The 18758-nt window shown below is 42.8% G+C and overlaps 3 protein-coding genes across 4 annotated transcripts in view; 1 reads left to right on the top strand and 2 right to left on the bottom strand.

Annotated features, from left to right (window-relative positions):
- Positions 1–18758, bottom strand: part of LOC139807996 (atrial natriuretic peptide receptor 1) — a 65585-nt gene that overhangs the window by 23184 nt on the left and 23643 nt on the right. The window lies entirely within an intron of this gene.
- Dcp2 (decapping protein 2) lies at positions 16–2890 on the top strand. Its single transcript, XM_071797977.1, has 7 exons — positions 16–156; positions 235–341; positions 459–606; positions 742–1389; positions 1491–1653; positions 1746–2016; positions 2230–2890. The coding sequence occupies exons 3-7, from the start codon at positions 563–565 to the stop codon at positions 2469–2471; spliced, it is 1368 nt and encodes a 455-aa protein (XP_071654078.1). The 5' UTR covers positions 16–156; positions 235–341; positions 459–562; the 3' UTR covers positions 2472–2890.
- Positions 3935–5566, bottom strand: Ho (heme oxygenase). The gene is made up of 3 exons (XM_071797978.1): positions 5247–5566; positions 4641–4839; positions 3935–4461 (listed from the first exon to the last, which is right to left on the bottom strand). The coding sequence occupies exons 1-3, from the start codon at positions 5344–5346 to the stop codon at positions 4002–4004; spliced, it is 759 nt and encodes a 252-aa protein (XP_071654079.1). The 5' UTR covers positions 5347–5566; the 3' UTR covers positions 3935–4001.

Raw genomic sequence — 18758 nt, 5'->3', positions numbered from 1 at the left:
AGTAACGTACGCGATGTGCGAACGTTTCGAAATGCTTCGGAACGACGCAAAAGTCAGGACGAAAAAAATAATAATAAAAGAAGGACGCGCGGTGCGAGCCTCGTGGTAGATTAAATGCCAATATGGCTTCTGCGTGCGCGGTACTGGTGCCGCTAGGTTAGTTCCGAAAAAGCATAGTTTTTGAAGTTATTTAAGCTTCAAGTATTACGTAAATGATATTTATCGATTTTGCAGGATAATTGTGGATCCAGTGTATACGTTGCGTTGTCCGCTTTAAAGTAATTCCAATCCAGACGAGATATATATCGGCGAATGTGCCACGACCTATAGAACAGGTCAACGTGAGTAATTATTCAAGTAACTGTTTAGCGTATTATCGTTTGCCACGATCACGTGTTGCGCTTGCACAAATTTGTATCTCGATTAATTTCACTGATCCTGATTTTTTTTTACGCTAGATTTTTGGGGCCGATTTTTATACAGCGTATTCTTTGCTGGCGTTCACGCACGATTGTCAATAGCATCAAGGCCGGTCGACGATCAGAAACCGTCGAATGGAATAATGGAGCACAAAATTCCATCTGGTATTCTTGACGATCTTAGCAGGTCGGTTTCCATCGAAATAATATAATAAGAATAAGATATTTGATAGGAAATAGTCGAATCGCATGTATATTTGTGTCTTCTTAGCATCAGTTTCGTCATATTTACACAATGGATCTAACGTATTTTATCTTGCAGTCGATTCATTATCAATGTGCCCGAGGAAGAGAGGAAGGATTTGGTGCGAATTTGCTTTCAAATCGAATTGGCGCATTGGTTTTATCTCGACTTCTACTGCACGGAGGAGAATCCTAAGCTGAGGTCGTGCGGCATGAAGGAGTTCGCCACTCACATATTTCAGCACATACCATTCTTGAAACCGCACGTGCAGCATGTTGACGCTGTGCTCGAACAATGGCGAGAGTACAAGCAGAACGTGCCGACGTTTGGGGCAATTGTGCTGAACGAGGATATGACCAAGGTGCTGCTCGTGCAAAGCTACTGGGCGAAGAACAGCTGGGGCTTTCCTAAGGGAAAGGTCAACGAGGATGAGGAGCCGTTTCTTTGCGCCATTCGAGAGGTGTTGGAGGAGACCGGTTTTGACATATCCAACCTGATAGATAAAAACGAGTACATTGAATCTGTAATAAACGATCAGACAGTGAGACTGTACATTATTTCGGGTGTGCAAAAGGATACGAAGTTTCAACCGAAAACGCGGAAGGAGATAAAGAACGTCGAGTGGTTCGCCGTAGCGGATTTGCCCAACACAAAGAAAGATATGACACCCAAAGTGAAAATCGGCGTTGGGCCAAATGCATTTTTCATGGTGGTGCCGTTCGTCAAGTAATTATTTGAACATTTTCTACAAAATCCATATATTTAATGAAAAATTCTGTTACATGTGTGTGTGTGTGTGTGTATGTCGACGTCGCTCTTTTGTCCAGGCGGATAAAGCGGTGGATTCAAGAGAAACAGCAACGTGAGAGAAACGCCATTGCAACTGTACGAAGACAAAGGCATAAATCGTTGGGAGATGTCGAGACGGTTTCAAAGAACAAACGGCAACAGCAGCCGCTTTTCCATCACTTTTCTACTTGCCCGCCACAAGTAGATATCTTGTATTTTTTTTTATTCTGTTTAACTTTTATTTCTGTTATAATCTATACTTTCATATGCATTGTCACGTGCTCCGTTTACAGAGCGAGGTTCCTGATTTCAAGATTGGCCGTCAATCGAACACTTCCCCGGCACGCAGTCGCCGTGGTGTAAATGACAGCAAGAAAGATGCGTTGAAAACGGCATTTAAACGAAACCTATTCGGAGATCAGGAAGAGGATCGATCACCTACAGTTAAACACTTGATAGACAGCCCTGCTCAACCGTGTTCATTTTTAATTGATCCTGCGATTCAGTCAATCAAATATAATGATTTTACTTACAAGGCGCAACCATTTGAAAAAGAAGCCAAAGGTACGCTAAGTTTACTTATAATCTAAATCTTACTTCTATTTAATTTCTATTTAATTTTCAGATCTCGCTTGTCACAAATAATATATTTAACGAGATATCTAAATTATAGTAATAATGTTTATTTTTTAATATATATATATATTTTTTTCAATAATAATCCGATATTATTGTGATATCGGATTTACTATATCGGAATTGATTTCTCTCTTTCAGATTCTCGCAAGAAAAGTCTGCCGGAGGGAAACATTAAGTCGCTGCTGTTCGGAGAAGCTGCGCGCAAATTGCAAAAAGATTTTAAAACCATTCCGCCGCCCCCCTTCGTAAGTCTGGACAGTCCGTCGCCTTTAACGAAGAATTACATGGGCAAACCAAATAATCCTACCTTTGAATTTCGCACAAAGATTTGGGATAATTTTAGTTACGATATCCAGGCGATACTAAAAGTTCTAAAGTAGCTACGTATATACAACAACTCGGAAGAATGGATTACCAAAATAGGGAAAGTGCAGATATCGATTTGAGAGTTATTCCATCATATTAACCATCTCTTATCTTTGCTGGTCAATTGTGCGCGTTTAAAACGTAACTATCTGTTCGTACATTCTCGTACATTGTTGATCGATATTTAGATAATATCGATAAATTTAAGTTTAACTTAAGTTTTAGTTGAAAGCTCTCGAAGTACATGCATTTTTATTGTTGTGTATATTGTATATATGACAGCTGGCACAATTTTGGGCGTTCATAATTTGCGCGTTTGCAGAGCGCATTATTAGCATTATCGCATTCTATCTTTGTCGCTCATTAAATGTAAAACAAGGATAGAATGACGCAATAGTGCTAATAACGCGCTCTGCGAATGCATCCTTTGGGTCTGTTTTCTGTTGCTGCACTGGCTGCACTAGTTCAAGACCTGTACATAAGGCCTGTTTGTTTTCGCTGCACTTCTGAACTAGTGCAATAAGTTAGAATAGATTTGTTTTCTATTGCTGAACTGGCTGCACTAATTTAGAGTTCATCTTTTTCCTTCCAATGTGGAGTAAAAAAGATAAACTCTGAACTAGTGCAGCCAGTTCAGCAATAGAAAACAGACCCAATGAAACAAATATATTTTCTTTCATTCTAACTTATTGTAGTAGTTCAGAAGTGCAGCGAAAACGAACAGGCCTATACACTAAAGCGTGAATCTCGTATGTACGTTTCTCACGCTTCAATGGGTCTGTTTTCTATTGCTGAACTGGTTGTACTAGTTCAGACTTCTATCTTTTTTACTCCACATTGGAAGGAAAGATAAACTCTGAACTATGTAGCCAGTTCAGCAATAGAAAACAGACCCAATGTATACGTACACTTCTCAGACTAGTGCGGCTAATGCAGCAATAGAAAACAGACCCTTTATATCAGGCCTGGTCTACTTCGAGCTCCGGAGCCAAGACACTTCTCCCTTTTCATTCACGGGGAGTGGATGGGAAGGGAGAAGTATCGTGGCAATGGAGCTTCAAGTTGACCAGGCTTGCTTAACATGATGATAACGATAAATTCAATGCAAATTCGACATTTCGAATTTGCTGTTATGGAAAGAAACTGATTATAGAGGAAGATCTATCAAAGAGAAATATTATGTCGGCTCTTTTTTGTGGAAGCTTTAGGCAAATTGCAAGATTTTAAAAGCATTCTAAATTTTTTTTTGCTTGATTTGAAACACAATAGATAAAATTTGTCGATCTTACCAAATCTTGGTAATCCAATATTTTCGACATGATGGTAAACTGTATGAAACAGGACATCCTTAAATCATGTACAAATAATAGTAATAATCCATATTTATAACTATATAAAGGCGAGATTATAGCGCATAAGTAACGATATTATACATTTCGATTTTGATATCAGCACTTTTTGGCCGAGCGAAAGTCTATTGTATATTTTACTTTTTTTTTTTAAGTAAATTGACGTTAAACTAGCGTTAATTAAATTAACGTTTATTAACGTATAATGTATTTGTATAGGATATTGAGGACGATAATCAGGACAAAGAGTACCAGTAAGACTGGGCCGATAAAATAGAATATTTTTTCAAAAACGTGACTGCCCGTCTGCACACTTTTGATAATTTCGTTATTCAATTCAAAGACTATTTTACTTTCTTCGATAAGTTTATTTTTCGTGTCCTCGTCCAGCGTCTCCGCGATTCTGTTCATCGATTCGCGCAAGTCGCGCTTCAACTGAAATATACTGTTCTGTCCAAAGTCCGTGACGTTGCTACCGTCGTTCGACGGTTGCGCTTTAAAGGGCGAGATCTTTTGCACGAACTGCCGCTTTTTCCGGAGAAGGATACCGCCGCTGAGGAGACCCATGTAAAGGTGATATATATACGCCATTAGTAGAGTGGGATCCGTGTCCTCCACTTCTCTCAAGCGCATCAGATATTTGGCGACGCTGTCCCTGAAGTTCGTAAAACATTTTAAGTTTAAGATTTCTCTTTGGTAATAATTACCAACTTACTACTTGTACTCAAAGACTGATATCTGTATTACTCATTGTAAGCGAAGGAGACATAACATAAAGCGATTTTATTTTCACAATACTGTCGTACGCTACTGTTGTATGCACACAGCATGTACCTAGGACTATAGTTTTTCCTCCAGTCCTTTCCCAAGTAGTGGTCAAGATCGCGCTCGAAAGCCTCCGTACGTTGCAGCTCGCTGAGCGGAAGTAATCCAATTTTGGTGTTCCTTAATCTAATCATCGCACCCTCCAGGTAGCGAAAGACCTCGTAGAAAACCAGAAGCCCATCAGCCCATACGGAATCGTCGAGAAACCCTAGTTGTAGCGCACAAGACTATACGATACAAAGCTGAGCATTATAGTCGTCACATTGTGGCGATCATTGAACTAGATTTTCTTTGTTGCGAGATAGCATTTAGATATATAGAGCACTTAATGTTGAGTCACAGGACTTATTATTCGTATGCTATTAATATATTTGCCAAGTAATAGAAGACTTATAGAAAATTAACAATGACCACTGAAGGCACAAAACAATGGTCACTATGTATAAAAGTGAAAGAACAAAGCGTTGTTTATCAGCTTTTGTTGTCTCGCGGAAAAATCTTTGTTTTGGCCATAGTACGCAATCGAGTGCGCAGTTTGTACCGAGAACTCCAGGTGGGATTCCCTCGATATCTACGATATCTCCGGAGTTCCCGGCGGGGTCTCGCGGTCCTTACCGAATGCCAGTTTCGCGTTCACCAGGGCATCGCTGATCGCGTGTATCCCCCGGGTGGCTTTTGCCATTTTCTTGCAAAAATTCTCCTCCTTATCCGGCATTTCGGAACGGGGCGCGCGTAAACGGGGCGAGCGTCGGAGCAGATGCGTTTAACGTGCGTCGAGAGAGACGTGCGTGGTGCTCGATGGGTCTCACACCGTCATACCGCCGGGTTCCCGCGCACTAACCCGCGGCCTGTCACGTGAAAATTATCGTCGTGAAAACACTGCGCCCGCGAACGTCGACGACCATCCCCGGCCGCCCCTGCGCACTGACGTGACGCGGTCACGTGGCCGCCTCGAGGTCGCCGCGAGATGTCGATTTTGTCCGTCGGCGCGAAACCGTGGCCTCGTTCGAGCCGCTCCCACGCCGGGCTAATTAACGACGCCGCCTTCCTGTCGCTAATTTTAGTACCGAGGCACACGGATCAGCTGTTCCTTCGATTTTTCATATTTTTATTTTATTTTACGCGGTTGATCGATTCGATTTCTGAAAATCTCGTTCCGAAGCGCGGAGAGATCGAAAAATTGCGAAGCTAACGATTCGCTAATCCGTTCAATCGAGTCGAGGATTCGGTTCGGTAATTCGGTCAAGGAAAATTCGAGCAAAAATATTTTTTGTAAAATAAGGAAAATAAGAAGTCGAACAAAAAATAAATATAGCCTATTTTGGACCAGAAATCGGATCTAATTGATCAAATAGCTCGATAAGAGAAGATCCTAAAATACATTCCGAACGCTGCATCGAAAAAATCAGTTTCCTCTTCGGTTTCCTCTTGTATAAGAAAAAAACACGAGTGTTTATAATATTAATATCAGCTATTTACAAAATAGCAGATAAATTACTTTGCATTAAAAAAAAACTGAAGAAGATTCTTTTAAGAAGATTTCTAGATAAGAGCGGATTTTTTATTATTTACTATTTTATAGCTATAACATGTTTAAAATTACGTTATTTTATGAAAAACGCGTGAAGTCAGTATTTTAATGAAGTTTAAAAATTAAGAGAGTCAAAATAGCCGCGAAAAGTCAGTGTTTAACAATAAATATCGCTAAGGCTAAAGCATCAAGAATTTTACAATTTCGTAATTTTGCAAACACTCGGTACGAATTAGCCTGAGAATTCTTTAAATTATGATATATATATCAGGGTAATTAAAAAGGAGGGAAAAATAGGTTCACGTATCTTTTGCTTCACATTTGAAATACAATTAAACGGAATATTTAATGGTGGAAAAATAACTCGTGAGTCTCATGATGTAATCATAGAAAATAGATGTATGGAATTAATAAATTACATAAATTGACGTAAAAGAAGAATAACCGACTTTCCAATTCAACTCTTGCTACTTTTAGATCCAGCCATTCATTTTTTGCGTCTTTGCAAAATTATTCCCTGTAATTTTAATACATTTTATATCGAAACGAAGTGAATCTCAAAATCATCGATCAATCAATGCCTGATTAATCGCGTACGCGCGATAAAATTTATCTCTTCCAAGCTTTAAATTTCAATCGTCCTGCAAATTTCTGTCCTATTTCTCTCTCTCTCTCTCTTCTTCGAATCGGCGCGACTGATTGTATTTTACGTGCGGAAGGGTGCCATGCGAAGAGAAATGCGGAAGAAAGTAAAACATGGCAAATCGCTCCTTTGGAAAACGAGCATCCAGCTTCCGACGAGACGCATCTTCGGCATCTTCGCCGCGGCGCGTCTCGTATTCCGGGGCGAGTGTGCGCGCGTACATTCCGCGGTCACCTCGTCGCGCGTCGTCGCGCGGCAAGGAATCCGCGCGGACCGCAAGATGTCGAGCTGTCGCGCAACGTAGCAGGGGAGCATGACTCGCGCGTTGGTCGGCATCCCCTCGACGCCCGCGTTCGCCCGCAATATGACGTGGGTCGTGTCGATACCGGGGCTAACCGGGGGAGGGGGTGGGGTGGGGGGAGGGCGACGCGACGCGGACCCGCGCATGCACGGCCACGTACCGCTCGTACGCGTATATACGTACGCACGCACATGTGCACACCCACGCACGCCCCGCGGACGGCGCGGTGGAGCAACGGAGGAGTCCGTTGACCTTCGCCGAGGACGTGCCCATGTCCCCAGGCCGGGTCACACTCGAGTCTTGCGTTCGCAGGGGAACATGCCCGAGCGGGATCAGACCGGACACGTGGCGACTCGCGCTCGATGAGCGCACCTCGGTGGAAAGGAAATGGGCGCACTCCTTCTCTTCCCGCTGCCTCCACAGTGACGGCTCGACGTGTCTCGTATACCCGTGTAAGCGCTTTAAAGAGATATCAAAATTAAAAGTAAATTTGATAAATCTTAGAAATTACAATTGTACAAAATATTTTGGTGAATTATTAATTAATTCTCGTAAGTCTTCGATATATAGGAATGATCTATTTTTAAAATTCGTATTTTGTGTATTTCGAGATGTAGAAATTGAATCTGCTTGAGGATATTACTGCTCTCTCTTGACATTTATGCAATTACATTTTAAATTCAGACGGACATTTATGCAATTACATTTTAAATTCAGACGTTTCATCGTTCGCACAAGATATAGAAATTATTCTCTTCTTTATAATTCGTATATTAATACGTAAGATTATATAACAATATATAATATATAACATATTGTGTTTTATTAATGCCTAAACAAAAGTAAAAAAAATCATTGCTTTATGAATTTTATATATAAAGCAGATATGATTAGCATCAGTAAAGATAAATCTTTATTCTCAAGCACAGTTATATAAAAAACAGATTTTTAACAGATTTTATGATTTCTTGCCTCAAGATACATAAAAATTATTTACGTAAATTTCAAAAAAATTTCATCATGTATTTATAGCAATGTTTTGTTTAATATCAATGGAATTAAATACGATTATATGAAGAAAATCGAGATATGGGAATAATCTTTTCGGCATATTTTAAGTTTTTATATCTCGAAGTACATAAAATACGTGAGTTGCAAAAAGAGATTCCTCTGAGGTTGTTTCTGTTACTAAAGACTTATTATACGTTTTATTAGGACATACGTTATATTGAGAAATAAAAATAGTTTAAGTTAAAAATATCGAATATACAACATAATTAGTACAAGTCAGATTTAATATAATTTTAAGTATAAAACTTTTAAGACGCTTCTCGAATGGCAAGCTCAAACGAGATTTGAGCAAAACTTAAATGAGATTTATCATTGACATGCTAATTATAATTGAGACTCGTCGAGTCCGTCACTGCGCGATCCCCCGCTTCCCAACGGCGATTCACCCTCTCTCTTTCCCCAGGTTCTGCTGCTGCTACCCTGTTTCCAAGTATTTGTCAAAGGCGGTACAACGCCGCGGGAAACTCCACCCAGACCGGTACGCGGTTTCGCGGCGGCCGCTTCCTCCTTAAGTAACGAGATGCGCGCGAAATCCATTGCGGCACGGCCGGTACTCTTCGGTACCGCCGATCTTTCTGTGGACACTCCTACGTTACGCCCTTTCGGCATCGCGAACTGTCGCGAGCTAGTCCACGAGCGCAAAGATGCATTATTCATTCGGCTTAAGCCGAACCCCGATGAAACTGAGATACCGAAATTCAAATTACGGTCTAGAATCAACAGGGAGTACCCACAGCGTCATTCTCGTGAAATCGAGAATCATTTATCTCGGCAGGAATGTCGAGGGAAGAGATCGCGTCATCTTTACAAAGTCTTCAACGAGCTACGAGTATAATTAAGCCTGAAATTAAGATTCTGCTAACATCTCCCTCATCTCACGTCTAAATTTCCTTTTACAGCCTTCATTATATTATCTTGCTCTTAATTTGTTATCTCACAATGAATTACTTTTCTCGCGAAACCGCTTCCTCTGCGCCCGTCGGCCCATCTGCCCGGTTTTACCGAGTTCTCGTTGCGCTCATGACGCGCGATATAAATTATATTACACGGCGGGGGAGGAGAGATATGTACCTTCGCTCGGAGGTGGGAGGTGGGAGTCGTTCGTCGGCAGGGCCGGCCAGGGCGAGAGAGGAGAAGGGCGTTTTATGTTATCCTGTTACCTCGTAGCTCCGAAGTTGTGCCGACTGCTGCGAATCCCTCGGCGGCCGCGTGGCCGATGGAGCTCCGCCGACGGCATGCCGGCCTGATCGCCGACGAAATGTATTGTCACTTGATTGTCAATCGGCTTTTTACCGAGTCCGTTATTAACACCGCGTTACTCTTATTATAGCCGTTGTGCGTCGTAGAACGAGTCTAGATGCGGCTTGAGGAAATAACCGTCAATTTGCGCCGGGATCGGCCAGGATGCCCGGCCGGGATCTTCCAGGAACCGACGCGGTTCACCCTCGCGAATTTACGCGGGTTATCGCAACGAGTCGTCGTGAAAATCACAACGAAGACCACGTTTGGTCTGAAATATTATTTGTAATAATATTTTCTCACGCATCGGTTATTCCGCGATTCTCGCGGATACTGCATTAGGAATGTTAAACGCGCGGATATGTATAACTTTGATTTAATATGCAACGTTAATCAAACGCGAATATAAATTAACATATTGGCCCTAATACCTTTGTCTATTTTTTTTAGAGTTTGTTATGAGCCGCAATGCCTCGCGATGAGGAGACATGAATTTAGACAATATTTTATTTGTAATTAATTATGGAATTCTCTCCCCTTTTTTTTTAACGGGGAGGTCACAGCCGCGAAATTATTTGGATCGATGTCACGCGACTTTAGTGAGTTTCTGTTCTCCTGCTTCGATATATAAAATTTTTCAGGGAAAAGCTTGTAATTTTGGTAGATTTAACGAAATATCCAGACAGACGTCATGTAAAAAACATCGAATCGAGTTATAGAATTCTAATCGTTTATGAAATTATTACGATAGATATATATTTTATTGGGTATTATATCGTACGCAATGTGCGCATGTGTGCATATGTAATAAAATATAAAATAAAAAATTATTTTATGATTATAAAAAACGTCGAATTAAATTTAATTAAAATACAGATATGTAATATTTCGCTTACATAAAAATATAGAATATATATGTATATACAACATACAATATTTATTAAATATATTATTTAGATTACATGAAAAAAACAAAATCATAATTGACCTGCTGTTTCTTGCTGTTACATCGAACAACGTTATATAAATATATAACACTTTATATTTATATACTAAATCTTGTGTGTGCGTTAATTAGAGGGAACTTATATAGCACCTGAAGATACTGTTTCTGTCTTGCAAAATAAATGCTCGAGAATCGCGAGCGACGATTGCTCGGCAAGTGCATTTGGCAAATTGCGGTCGTCGCGAATGTCGCACTCGATGTCGTGTAACTTTGCAGCTGCATTCTACGTGAGTCGCTTCGAGATTCGCGAAACGACGTAAGAATGGCTCGCGCTTTCGCGATGGTCCCCGCGGCTCGTTATTCTAAGCGCGGCTACGTTATACAAGATGGTCACACTTGACTGAAGTTACCCAGTCGACGTCACTAGGAGATCAGATTCACTGAGAAGTCGTTGTATTGCGAAAACAGGGCCATCAGAGATCGGCATTAATAAAAAGTACACACCTTTGTCACCGTAACGTGAGAATCTCGCGATCGTCTCGGAAGCGCGATATATGCTGCACGGCAAGAATTTTTCGCGCCGGCGCCGCCTCGCGCAACGCCTCGCCGGCTATTTCGCTATCCCTAAAATACTATCTAATGTCTGTTTATCACATTCAGTAGTAGAGGAAAGTCCCCTATTATGAGATAGGCTTTTAACAAACGTTAATACAACAATGACAAAAAATTAAATTATTATGTAGAATATTTGTATTCCTCGGGAATGGAAATTGCATCGCGTAGAATACGCGTCTTAATCATCATTGAGATCATGATTGTCGTGCAACAAATAAACGCGCACACCAGTGCGTGTTACGTTTAAAGAGAAACAAAGGATGGCGAGGTACACAAGATTAATATTAATATCCATATGTCTAAAGAAATGGTAGAGATATTTGGATTTAGTTTCCTTCTTACGAAATTACCGTGTCTTATTTCCATCAGTTTCGTTCTTCTCATTCGTATCATTTTCGTTACATTGATGATTTCTTGTTATTGTTCTCAACAGTAATGGGTCCGCGAGAGGGAATACGCCATTATTACGCCATTGCGGTTATCTAACGTCGTCGCCGTGGGGGATAAAAAGAGAAAGAGAAAGAGAAAGAGAGAGAGGGAGAGAGGGAGAGTGAACGATAAGGGAACCACCGCCTCCAAGCCCTCCGCGCGAATCTGCTCTCCTGATGAGCAAACTTACCGTGCGCGTCGCGTGACACCACGCTCTCAACTGACGCGCTGCATCACACACGTCTCACGTCGTCATTAGCGACGCACACCCGTTAATTAGTAGCGCGCAGCTTGAGCTCGGCGACTCCGCGTATGGTCGACGTTGAATAAGCGTTTCAATCGATAACAACATCTTCGCAGATGCCACTGCAACTCAATCGCGGGAATAACAACAGAGCGCATTAAATATGTTTTCTCTCTCTCTCTCTTTCTCTCTCACTAAAAACAGAATTCTTATACTTGACATTTCGAAGAGCTGTTATTTGTTGTATAGAAATTATTACTTTTTTTTAGCTAATAACAAAAGCGCGACATTTACGTGGTGGTAAAGGTCAACCAAGCAGTAAAAACCAGTTCTATTCTTACGCCGACTATAGTTATAATAATGAGACGGAGGCGCCAGACGTGCGGGCCGTGTCTCGCGCGGAGGAAGTTCTTGGCCATGTCTGATCCGATCGACTGAAGCGTACCTACGCTCCTCGCGCATTATTCTCGCACATCGCATGTATGTACGATGCCAGACCGTAAACCGCGTCTACCCCTTAGCCGAAGATATATTTTATCGCGAAGGCGGCGATCGTCCACGTCGCTATCCTCGCGATAAGATATCAGCGCGGCACGATATTCGCACGTATGTATACACGACATGCGAAGGAAGGGCACGGGAATACCGTCAGGCCTTCGAATTGGCGAACCGCGTAGCAAGGCAGCATCTCCGGCGAGGAAGTGATTCGCAAATTCGCATTATCCGCACGCCTTCTTACCGCGAGACGCAATGCGCATACCGCGTTTGCTCGCACGTGCCGCGTACGTGTATAGTCAGCGTTAAAGCGCCTTTCGTTCAATCGATATCGTCCTCACAGGATTCATTCTCTTAGAAATCGAAGGCGGGACACGTCTATTATCGAGCGCACATTAATAATTATTAATCTTTCTCTCTTTCGCTAAAAATAGAATATTTTTAGCCAATGTTTTTCCACGTCTGTTATCGTTACGTAGAATTATTACTTTTAGATAACAACGAAAAATGAGATTTACGTAAAAGTAAACCCGCAAAGGTCGACTAAGCGATAGAAATTATTCTATTCTAATACCAAGTATGCACATAATAACGAGGTGAAAGCGCCAGACATAAACGTCGTTGTCTTGCATAAGGAAGTTTTTGGCTAATCGGTCGATGCGAGCCCATAAAACGCTCCTCATCACTGTCGCACATTGTGCATATATGCAGATCATTTCTACTTCTTAATCGGTGGTCGCGCAACCGTTCTCGTCGTCGTCATCGTCTTCGCGATAGCATATCGGCGCGGCGCGGCGCGGCGCGGCGCGGCCGCGGCGCGTCAACGTCCGCGTGTATGCGCGCGGACGACGCGTGCATACGAAGGAAGGGCTCGGAAATACCGTCAGGCCTTCGAATTGGCGAACCGCGTAGCAAGGCAGCATCTCCGGCGAGGAAGTGATTCGCAAATTCGCGGTGCTGCGCGTCGTCTTCCCACGAACGCGCGCCGGCGCGGCGTATCGAATCCCGGTGAAGTACCGTACGCCGAAATCCCGTTCGTCGGCCCGATTTTGAGTTGAGTCATATGCCAATCGAACTTTCGAGACAAGATTCGCGAACGAATCGCGTAGAAAAAAACCATATATGGGGGGGGGGGGAACGCGGAGGCGTTATCATGGAATCTCCCCCGAGATCTCCCCCGTGGTTTTTTTCTACGTGATTCGTTCGCAGATTACTCGGTCTCGGCTATAATTCACGGTTGATTAGGTATCGAGCTGTTGTCTATGGGAAAGCTGGACTGCCTTCCCAGAAACAAAGAGAGTTTGTTTCATTCGTTCGTCACGCTTATCGCTAATTTGAGAATATACATAGGACTCACGTAGATAATTGATCTATTTGCTAATTATCTAATAACTTTCCGAATTAGGAGCAAGATGAACAGTATTATTTCATATAGCATATTCCTTCATAGCACAATTAATTTCTCGTTACGAAAACTTCGTTCCGGGCGGTCGCGCTGCCTAGAGCGTCTTTGACAGTCGCAGTGCAGTAGATACAGAAAGAATATGATCAGACGCGCTTGAGGCGGCGAGGAGTTTCAACGTGATATGCGCGCGCGGATGAATCCGAGGGATGTGCGCAATGTTCGACAACGCCGAGATATTATTAGGCGAGCATAAACGTGGTCACTTCATTGGCGCAGTACCTCTCATACGCCTCGTTTTTGCGGATTAACCGAAAATTTTCGGGACTTATCGAAAGACAACGAAAAAGAGTGACGTGACAGCGGGGAATGATACAAACGTGATCCGAAAGAACCACGTTTGAGAAGATAATAGCTCACTCTGTGATCGAACCGTCCTGGCGACGTCTAACGAGGCGGTCTATAACGAGGAGTATTATAGCTTGAGAACCGTCGTCGTGGTGACTAGATAAGTGACGTCAACGAGACGACGCGTCTGGAAAGCCACGTAGGGAATAACCTGTTGAGCAATATCAGCTTGCTCGGGATCCGGCGGTCATAAGAACGAGTTGGCGCGCGCCTGATTCCGCCTTGCTATACCGGCAGTGGTTCCCCGAGTACGTTGGCGTTCCGCGACAGTGACATATCTGGGCGTATTGACGCGAATTGCGTTATCTAACGTACGCACACCTCGCAGAAGTCGTCGCATTCTACAAGCCTTTGCGAATACATCTAAGAAAATCGAGACACAGGACGCAATTGCGTGCAATCGCCCGACGAGAATAAAAAAACGCGTATTCTCCGGACTTAACCGTTCTTAAAACGCTTTAATTTCGAATTACGCGTGAAAATGATCGGTGCAATTAAATCATCGTGTAAATCCTTCTCTGTGAAGTTCTGGCTTCAACATAGAGTGGAATTTGCGATTATCGAGAGTACGGTACACATCACGGTACACGGCGATTAGATAAGCGTTATTATAGGTCTTGTGTCAAAATCGCCGCGATAAGGCGGGCGTATAACATTGTTATCGCCGTAATGCGACCGATGAAAAAAAAAAAAGAGAAAATTCGTTCGAGACGAATTTGGATTGTATGCCAACCACTGCGCTTTGGAGAACGCGAGAGGGGGGGGGGGGCAAGATTCCAGCGGGATAAGTGATCCCTCACGAGATGCTCCGTGTCATATGGCACACGTCGAAACTGATCGGTATGCCCGGGTCTCGCAATTAAATCTCAATAAGGATGCGCGGGACAAAGAGGAGGCGCGCGCCGGTTTCTTCGCGCGGGGGATCATGGAGAGTGCCCAAGTTTCCATCAAGTAAAGCAATCTAACAGGAGAACGTAAACGGGCGTTGGTGGATTGCCGGGTATCCTTCAAACCGTCTGAGCTGAGCTGCGGTTCTCATACTGAACACACCACTTTCGCGACGTCGAAAAGTCGCGTATAAATAAGTACGAACAGAACGTTACTTCACAGTTACAAAAATAACTTTGGATCACGTAGATAATTTATATTTATTATAATCATCCATAATTGATCTTCGAAGATAGGTAAGATGACATTTATATTGCAGATATATATTTTCCAGGGAGATATGATCCTGAGCTGAAATAAACTCTCCTGATATAAATAATAATTACGTTTATATAAGTTCCCTGAAAATGGGACACAAATTTATTATTTGTTTAAACAAATTATTATTCATTATAAACGTAATTATTAACTCATATCAGGAGAATTTATTTCAGCTCAGCATCATGATATCTTCCTGGAAAATAAATTTTATCCTGATTTTTTTATATTTTAATTCCTACGTCTCATTACAATATGCTTATCGTGTTCAGATTTCTTTCCGTAATGTTATGCGAATCACGCGAATGTGCCGGCTATTTTTTCATTTTTCATCGAACGTCCTAACGAAACACACGCGATTGCGGCTGCATGACACTCTCGATGCATTTCGGCACGCTGGACAAGTGCGATCGATATGTCAGTTTAACCGATACCGCGTGTATAGGTATTTCATGTTTAAAAACGACATCCTTTTACCTCGAAATAAAAGGACGGGTGCGGTCCGAGTATACAGGATGTTACTAAAGCGCTCGGAGTAATAAATAATACAAATTTAACGAGATAATAAACTTAATAATAAATTTAATAAATTTAATAATGGCGTCGAGTTCGAAGATACGTGTTAATACACTTTCGTCACGCGATGTGTGTAATCGCGTTTCACATCTCAATTTCAGAAGTGAAAAGCAGCTGAAGGGTTTGCCCGAGCATTTTGATAATTATCGGTATATAAAAGCGATATACGAGTGTGTGGCGAGACCCGTCTGTCTTCGCCGTTTAACAATTGACAGATCGACCTCCCGCGGCTTTAAAGGATTTAACCGCGCGTGGATATCAAAACGTATACGCGTCGCAGGGGTTTCGCGTGTGGTATGTTTTTCTTTTTCGCAGTAAATGACTGGCAGGTCTCTTTCTGCGTATCCTCTCTCGTTCTCTCTGCGGATATGTAGATCCTCTGTGACGGTGGCACACAGTCGTATATCGTAAGTGGCTGCGGTATTTGGCTGGTCAGATCGATGAGGCGCCGTCGTCGTGGCGCCTCGTAAACGCCCAGCCTCTGCCCTCTTCGATAAATCCTCGTCCCTGCGCCCGTTTGGTTCCTGGCAGTTCTTGTCTTGCGCCGCGATATTTCTGTCGATTCATTGCCCGAATCAATCCTTTCGCGATTAATTTTTTGAAATCTCACGGTGATCGATGGAAAATATTTTCCAAGTTTCCTGCGGAAAGCTGCTACGTTTATGATTTACCTCGTCGTGTTATATTTATGTAACGCGAGCATTAAAATACCCGTGACACAAATTTACGGCATTCGTTACGTTGTGAATCGTTCAGTAATTTTTTATTCCCCTGTAAGCCCGTTATTTTTTTTTATTCTCATCATGCCTCGACGCACATTTTTGCCCGGTCGACGCTGTAATTCAACGCGGCGCGATATTTTTATTGCCGGCCTTGTCAACGTTGCCTGAATATTTTATATTCTGCGTGGAAAAACATGAATTTTCGATTTTCTATCTTATTTACTACAAATTGCTCGAACCGCTCGTATCCGGTAGTCGATTCACGTGTCTCTCGCGCTTAACACCCGAAACACGCCCGAGTTTGATTCCGCGCGAGTTTATTAACGCCGAATACTCGTGTAACACGAATAAGGGATTAAAAGCTCAGATGAATAGCCGCATTTAACACTTAAACGCGCTGCGCAAGCCGATAACTTTGTACTCTGCCGTACATACATTTTAATCAGTGGAATAGACATTTTCTATTTTCCAGCTGCGAATATTAGATTAGCAGCTACGAAAGTTTGTAAGTTAGTTAATCGCAGTCGGGGAAAACTCGACGAACAAAAAATAACACGGAAAGCGAGAAACATTTAAACGCAACTCGCCAATTGGTTAACAATTGTTTATTTAAATTGCGGTGTCTTTCCTAAAACATCTTAACTTTGATATTTTGCTTGTAACTGTATTCGATCTGGGGCTCTCAAATTGGTATTGGTATATCTGTCTTGAAATATCCCGATATCAATATTGATATACATTTTCCCAAACGGTCCGTGATGTCGATACATTTTTCCTGATATCGTTATTGACATACGCTTGCTGGGAACATCTTATACACGATGTCATCGCGTTTATTTTGAGAATTCGATTGCGAACCGAAACAAATTGTTCGCGGAATATAATCGGCTTGTTGCACAGCGCACCTGCGAACGCGTCTTATCGCAAAGCGAGTTAAATCACAGAGTCGAAGAAGCGCGAGGAGAAGGCGAAAGGAGAAAAGGAAGGAAGGGTGAGTCGACTAATGGAGGTATCGCGTCGCCCGGTGACTTCGAGGCGTCTGCGGCGCGAGACGCGAAGCGGAGGAGCGTTTCAAGCTGCGCGATAATGACTTTGCCATGCAAATATAATACCTCTCCGTCGCGCTCTCAATAAGCATATATACATATACACGTATTACCGAACGGCGAACTGCCGAACGGTGAAGCTGCTCTCGTGTCTCGCTACGCCTCGCCAGGCGGCCGTCGTTCACGGACTCCTTTAATTAGGATTTTAATTGCGTCTCTCTTTTCCTTCCCGCGTCTCGAGTGCCTTGAGAAAATCCACGCGCGGGAACAAGTCTTGAAACGTGATTCGTGCGTCTGATCGCACCGAGCAATGGGAACTATATTGATTCTCCGTCGTGAAATTTCTAAGCAACGTCAGAATAATGTCGTGGGCGTTAAATTGTGTGCTCAGGTGCGTTCTCAAATCGCGGTGTCGTTATAAGTAAGCCTATTAGTGGCGATTAATTGTTACCGGAAGTGCCCTATTTTCCGTTTCTACTTGATAATACCTAGGTAGACCTGTATCATACGAATGCAGCACAGCCTACCGAGCTTAACGCGGCTTTTGTCCGACGACCGAGCCGTCCTACTGCCCCTGACAGCGGGCATCGTAGTGCCGCAATCGTGTCGCAATTAGCACCGAGATTAGCGAGGCGACACCCGGAGCGATAACTTCTCCTAGAGATTATCCTCCCTGACGCTTATCCGCGCTACGTTGGAAATTATTAAACGTCGCTAGAAAGAGTAGAAAGAAAACGTACTTACAGGATCAAAATTACGCTCGAAATATAGAGAAGCGAGTATCCTGTGATTTGCATAAAGATTTCGGTCAGTTTTTGATTACACAAGGACAATAGCGTCGATGTGGGTTAACCGACAAGCTTTCACGTCAATTACTCAAATCCGCATAAAATCTGACATCCAACTTGAATAGCTGCCCGGACTCTCGCTGATTATCGGCGAAATTTCATATCCGATTGGGCGACGCGGTGCGGGCAATCAGCTTAATAATAAGAGCAACGAGATTGTGCGAGAGATTATTACGCGCTGAAAATATATATACTCCAGAAATACATGCCGGAAACTGGTATAATGGTTGCCGCCAGGTGTAAGCGATATAATTATTGAGCGGACTCGCTCGGGCGGTTACGCTAATCCGCGAATTAATTCGCCCAGAAGTCGCGCATGATAAGCGCGATGCGATCTCGTCGTTGTTCCCTACAGCAACCTCTGCTGCACTTGGTGCACCATACGGATTCGGATTGCCGAGCGAC

The sequence above is a fragment of the Temnothorax longispinosus genome, chromosome 2 (genome assembly GCF_030848805.1).
Source record: "Temnothorax longispinosus isolate EJ_2023e chromosome 2, Tlon_JGU_v1, whole genome shotgun sequence".
NCBI lineage: Eukaryota > Metazoa > Arthropoda > Insecta > Hymenoptera > Formicidae > Temnothorax > Temnothorax longispinosus.
This window is presented reverse-complemented; position numbering and strand designations above follow the sequence as displayed.

Coding starts and splice junctions, on each gene's coding strand:
- Dcp2 (XM_071797977.1), top strand. CDS start 563: ATGGAGCACAAAATTCCATCTGGTATTCTTGACGATCTTAGCAG. Junction 1,390..1,490: donor ATGGTGGTGCCGTTCGTCAA/GTAATTATTTGA, acceptor TCTTTTGTCCAG/GCGGATAAAGCGGTGGATTC. Junction 1,654..1,745: donor TTTCTACTTGCCCGCCACAA/GTAGATATCTTG, acceptor CTCCGTTTACAG/AGCGAGGTTCCTGATTTCAA.
- Ho (XM_071797978.1), bottom strand. CDS start 5,346: ATGCCGGATAAGGAGGAGAATTTTTGCAAGAAAATGGCAAAAGCCACC. Junction 4,840..5,246: donor GAACGCGAAACTGGCATTCG/GTAAGGACCGCG, acceptor CGCTACAACTAG/GGTTTCTCGACGATTCCGTA. Junction 4,462..4,640: donor AGGAAAAACTATAGTCCTAG/GTACATGCTGTG, acceptor TACGAACTTCAG/GGACAGCGTCGCCAAATATC.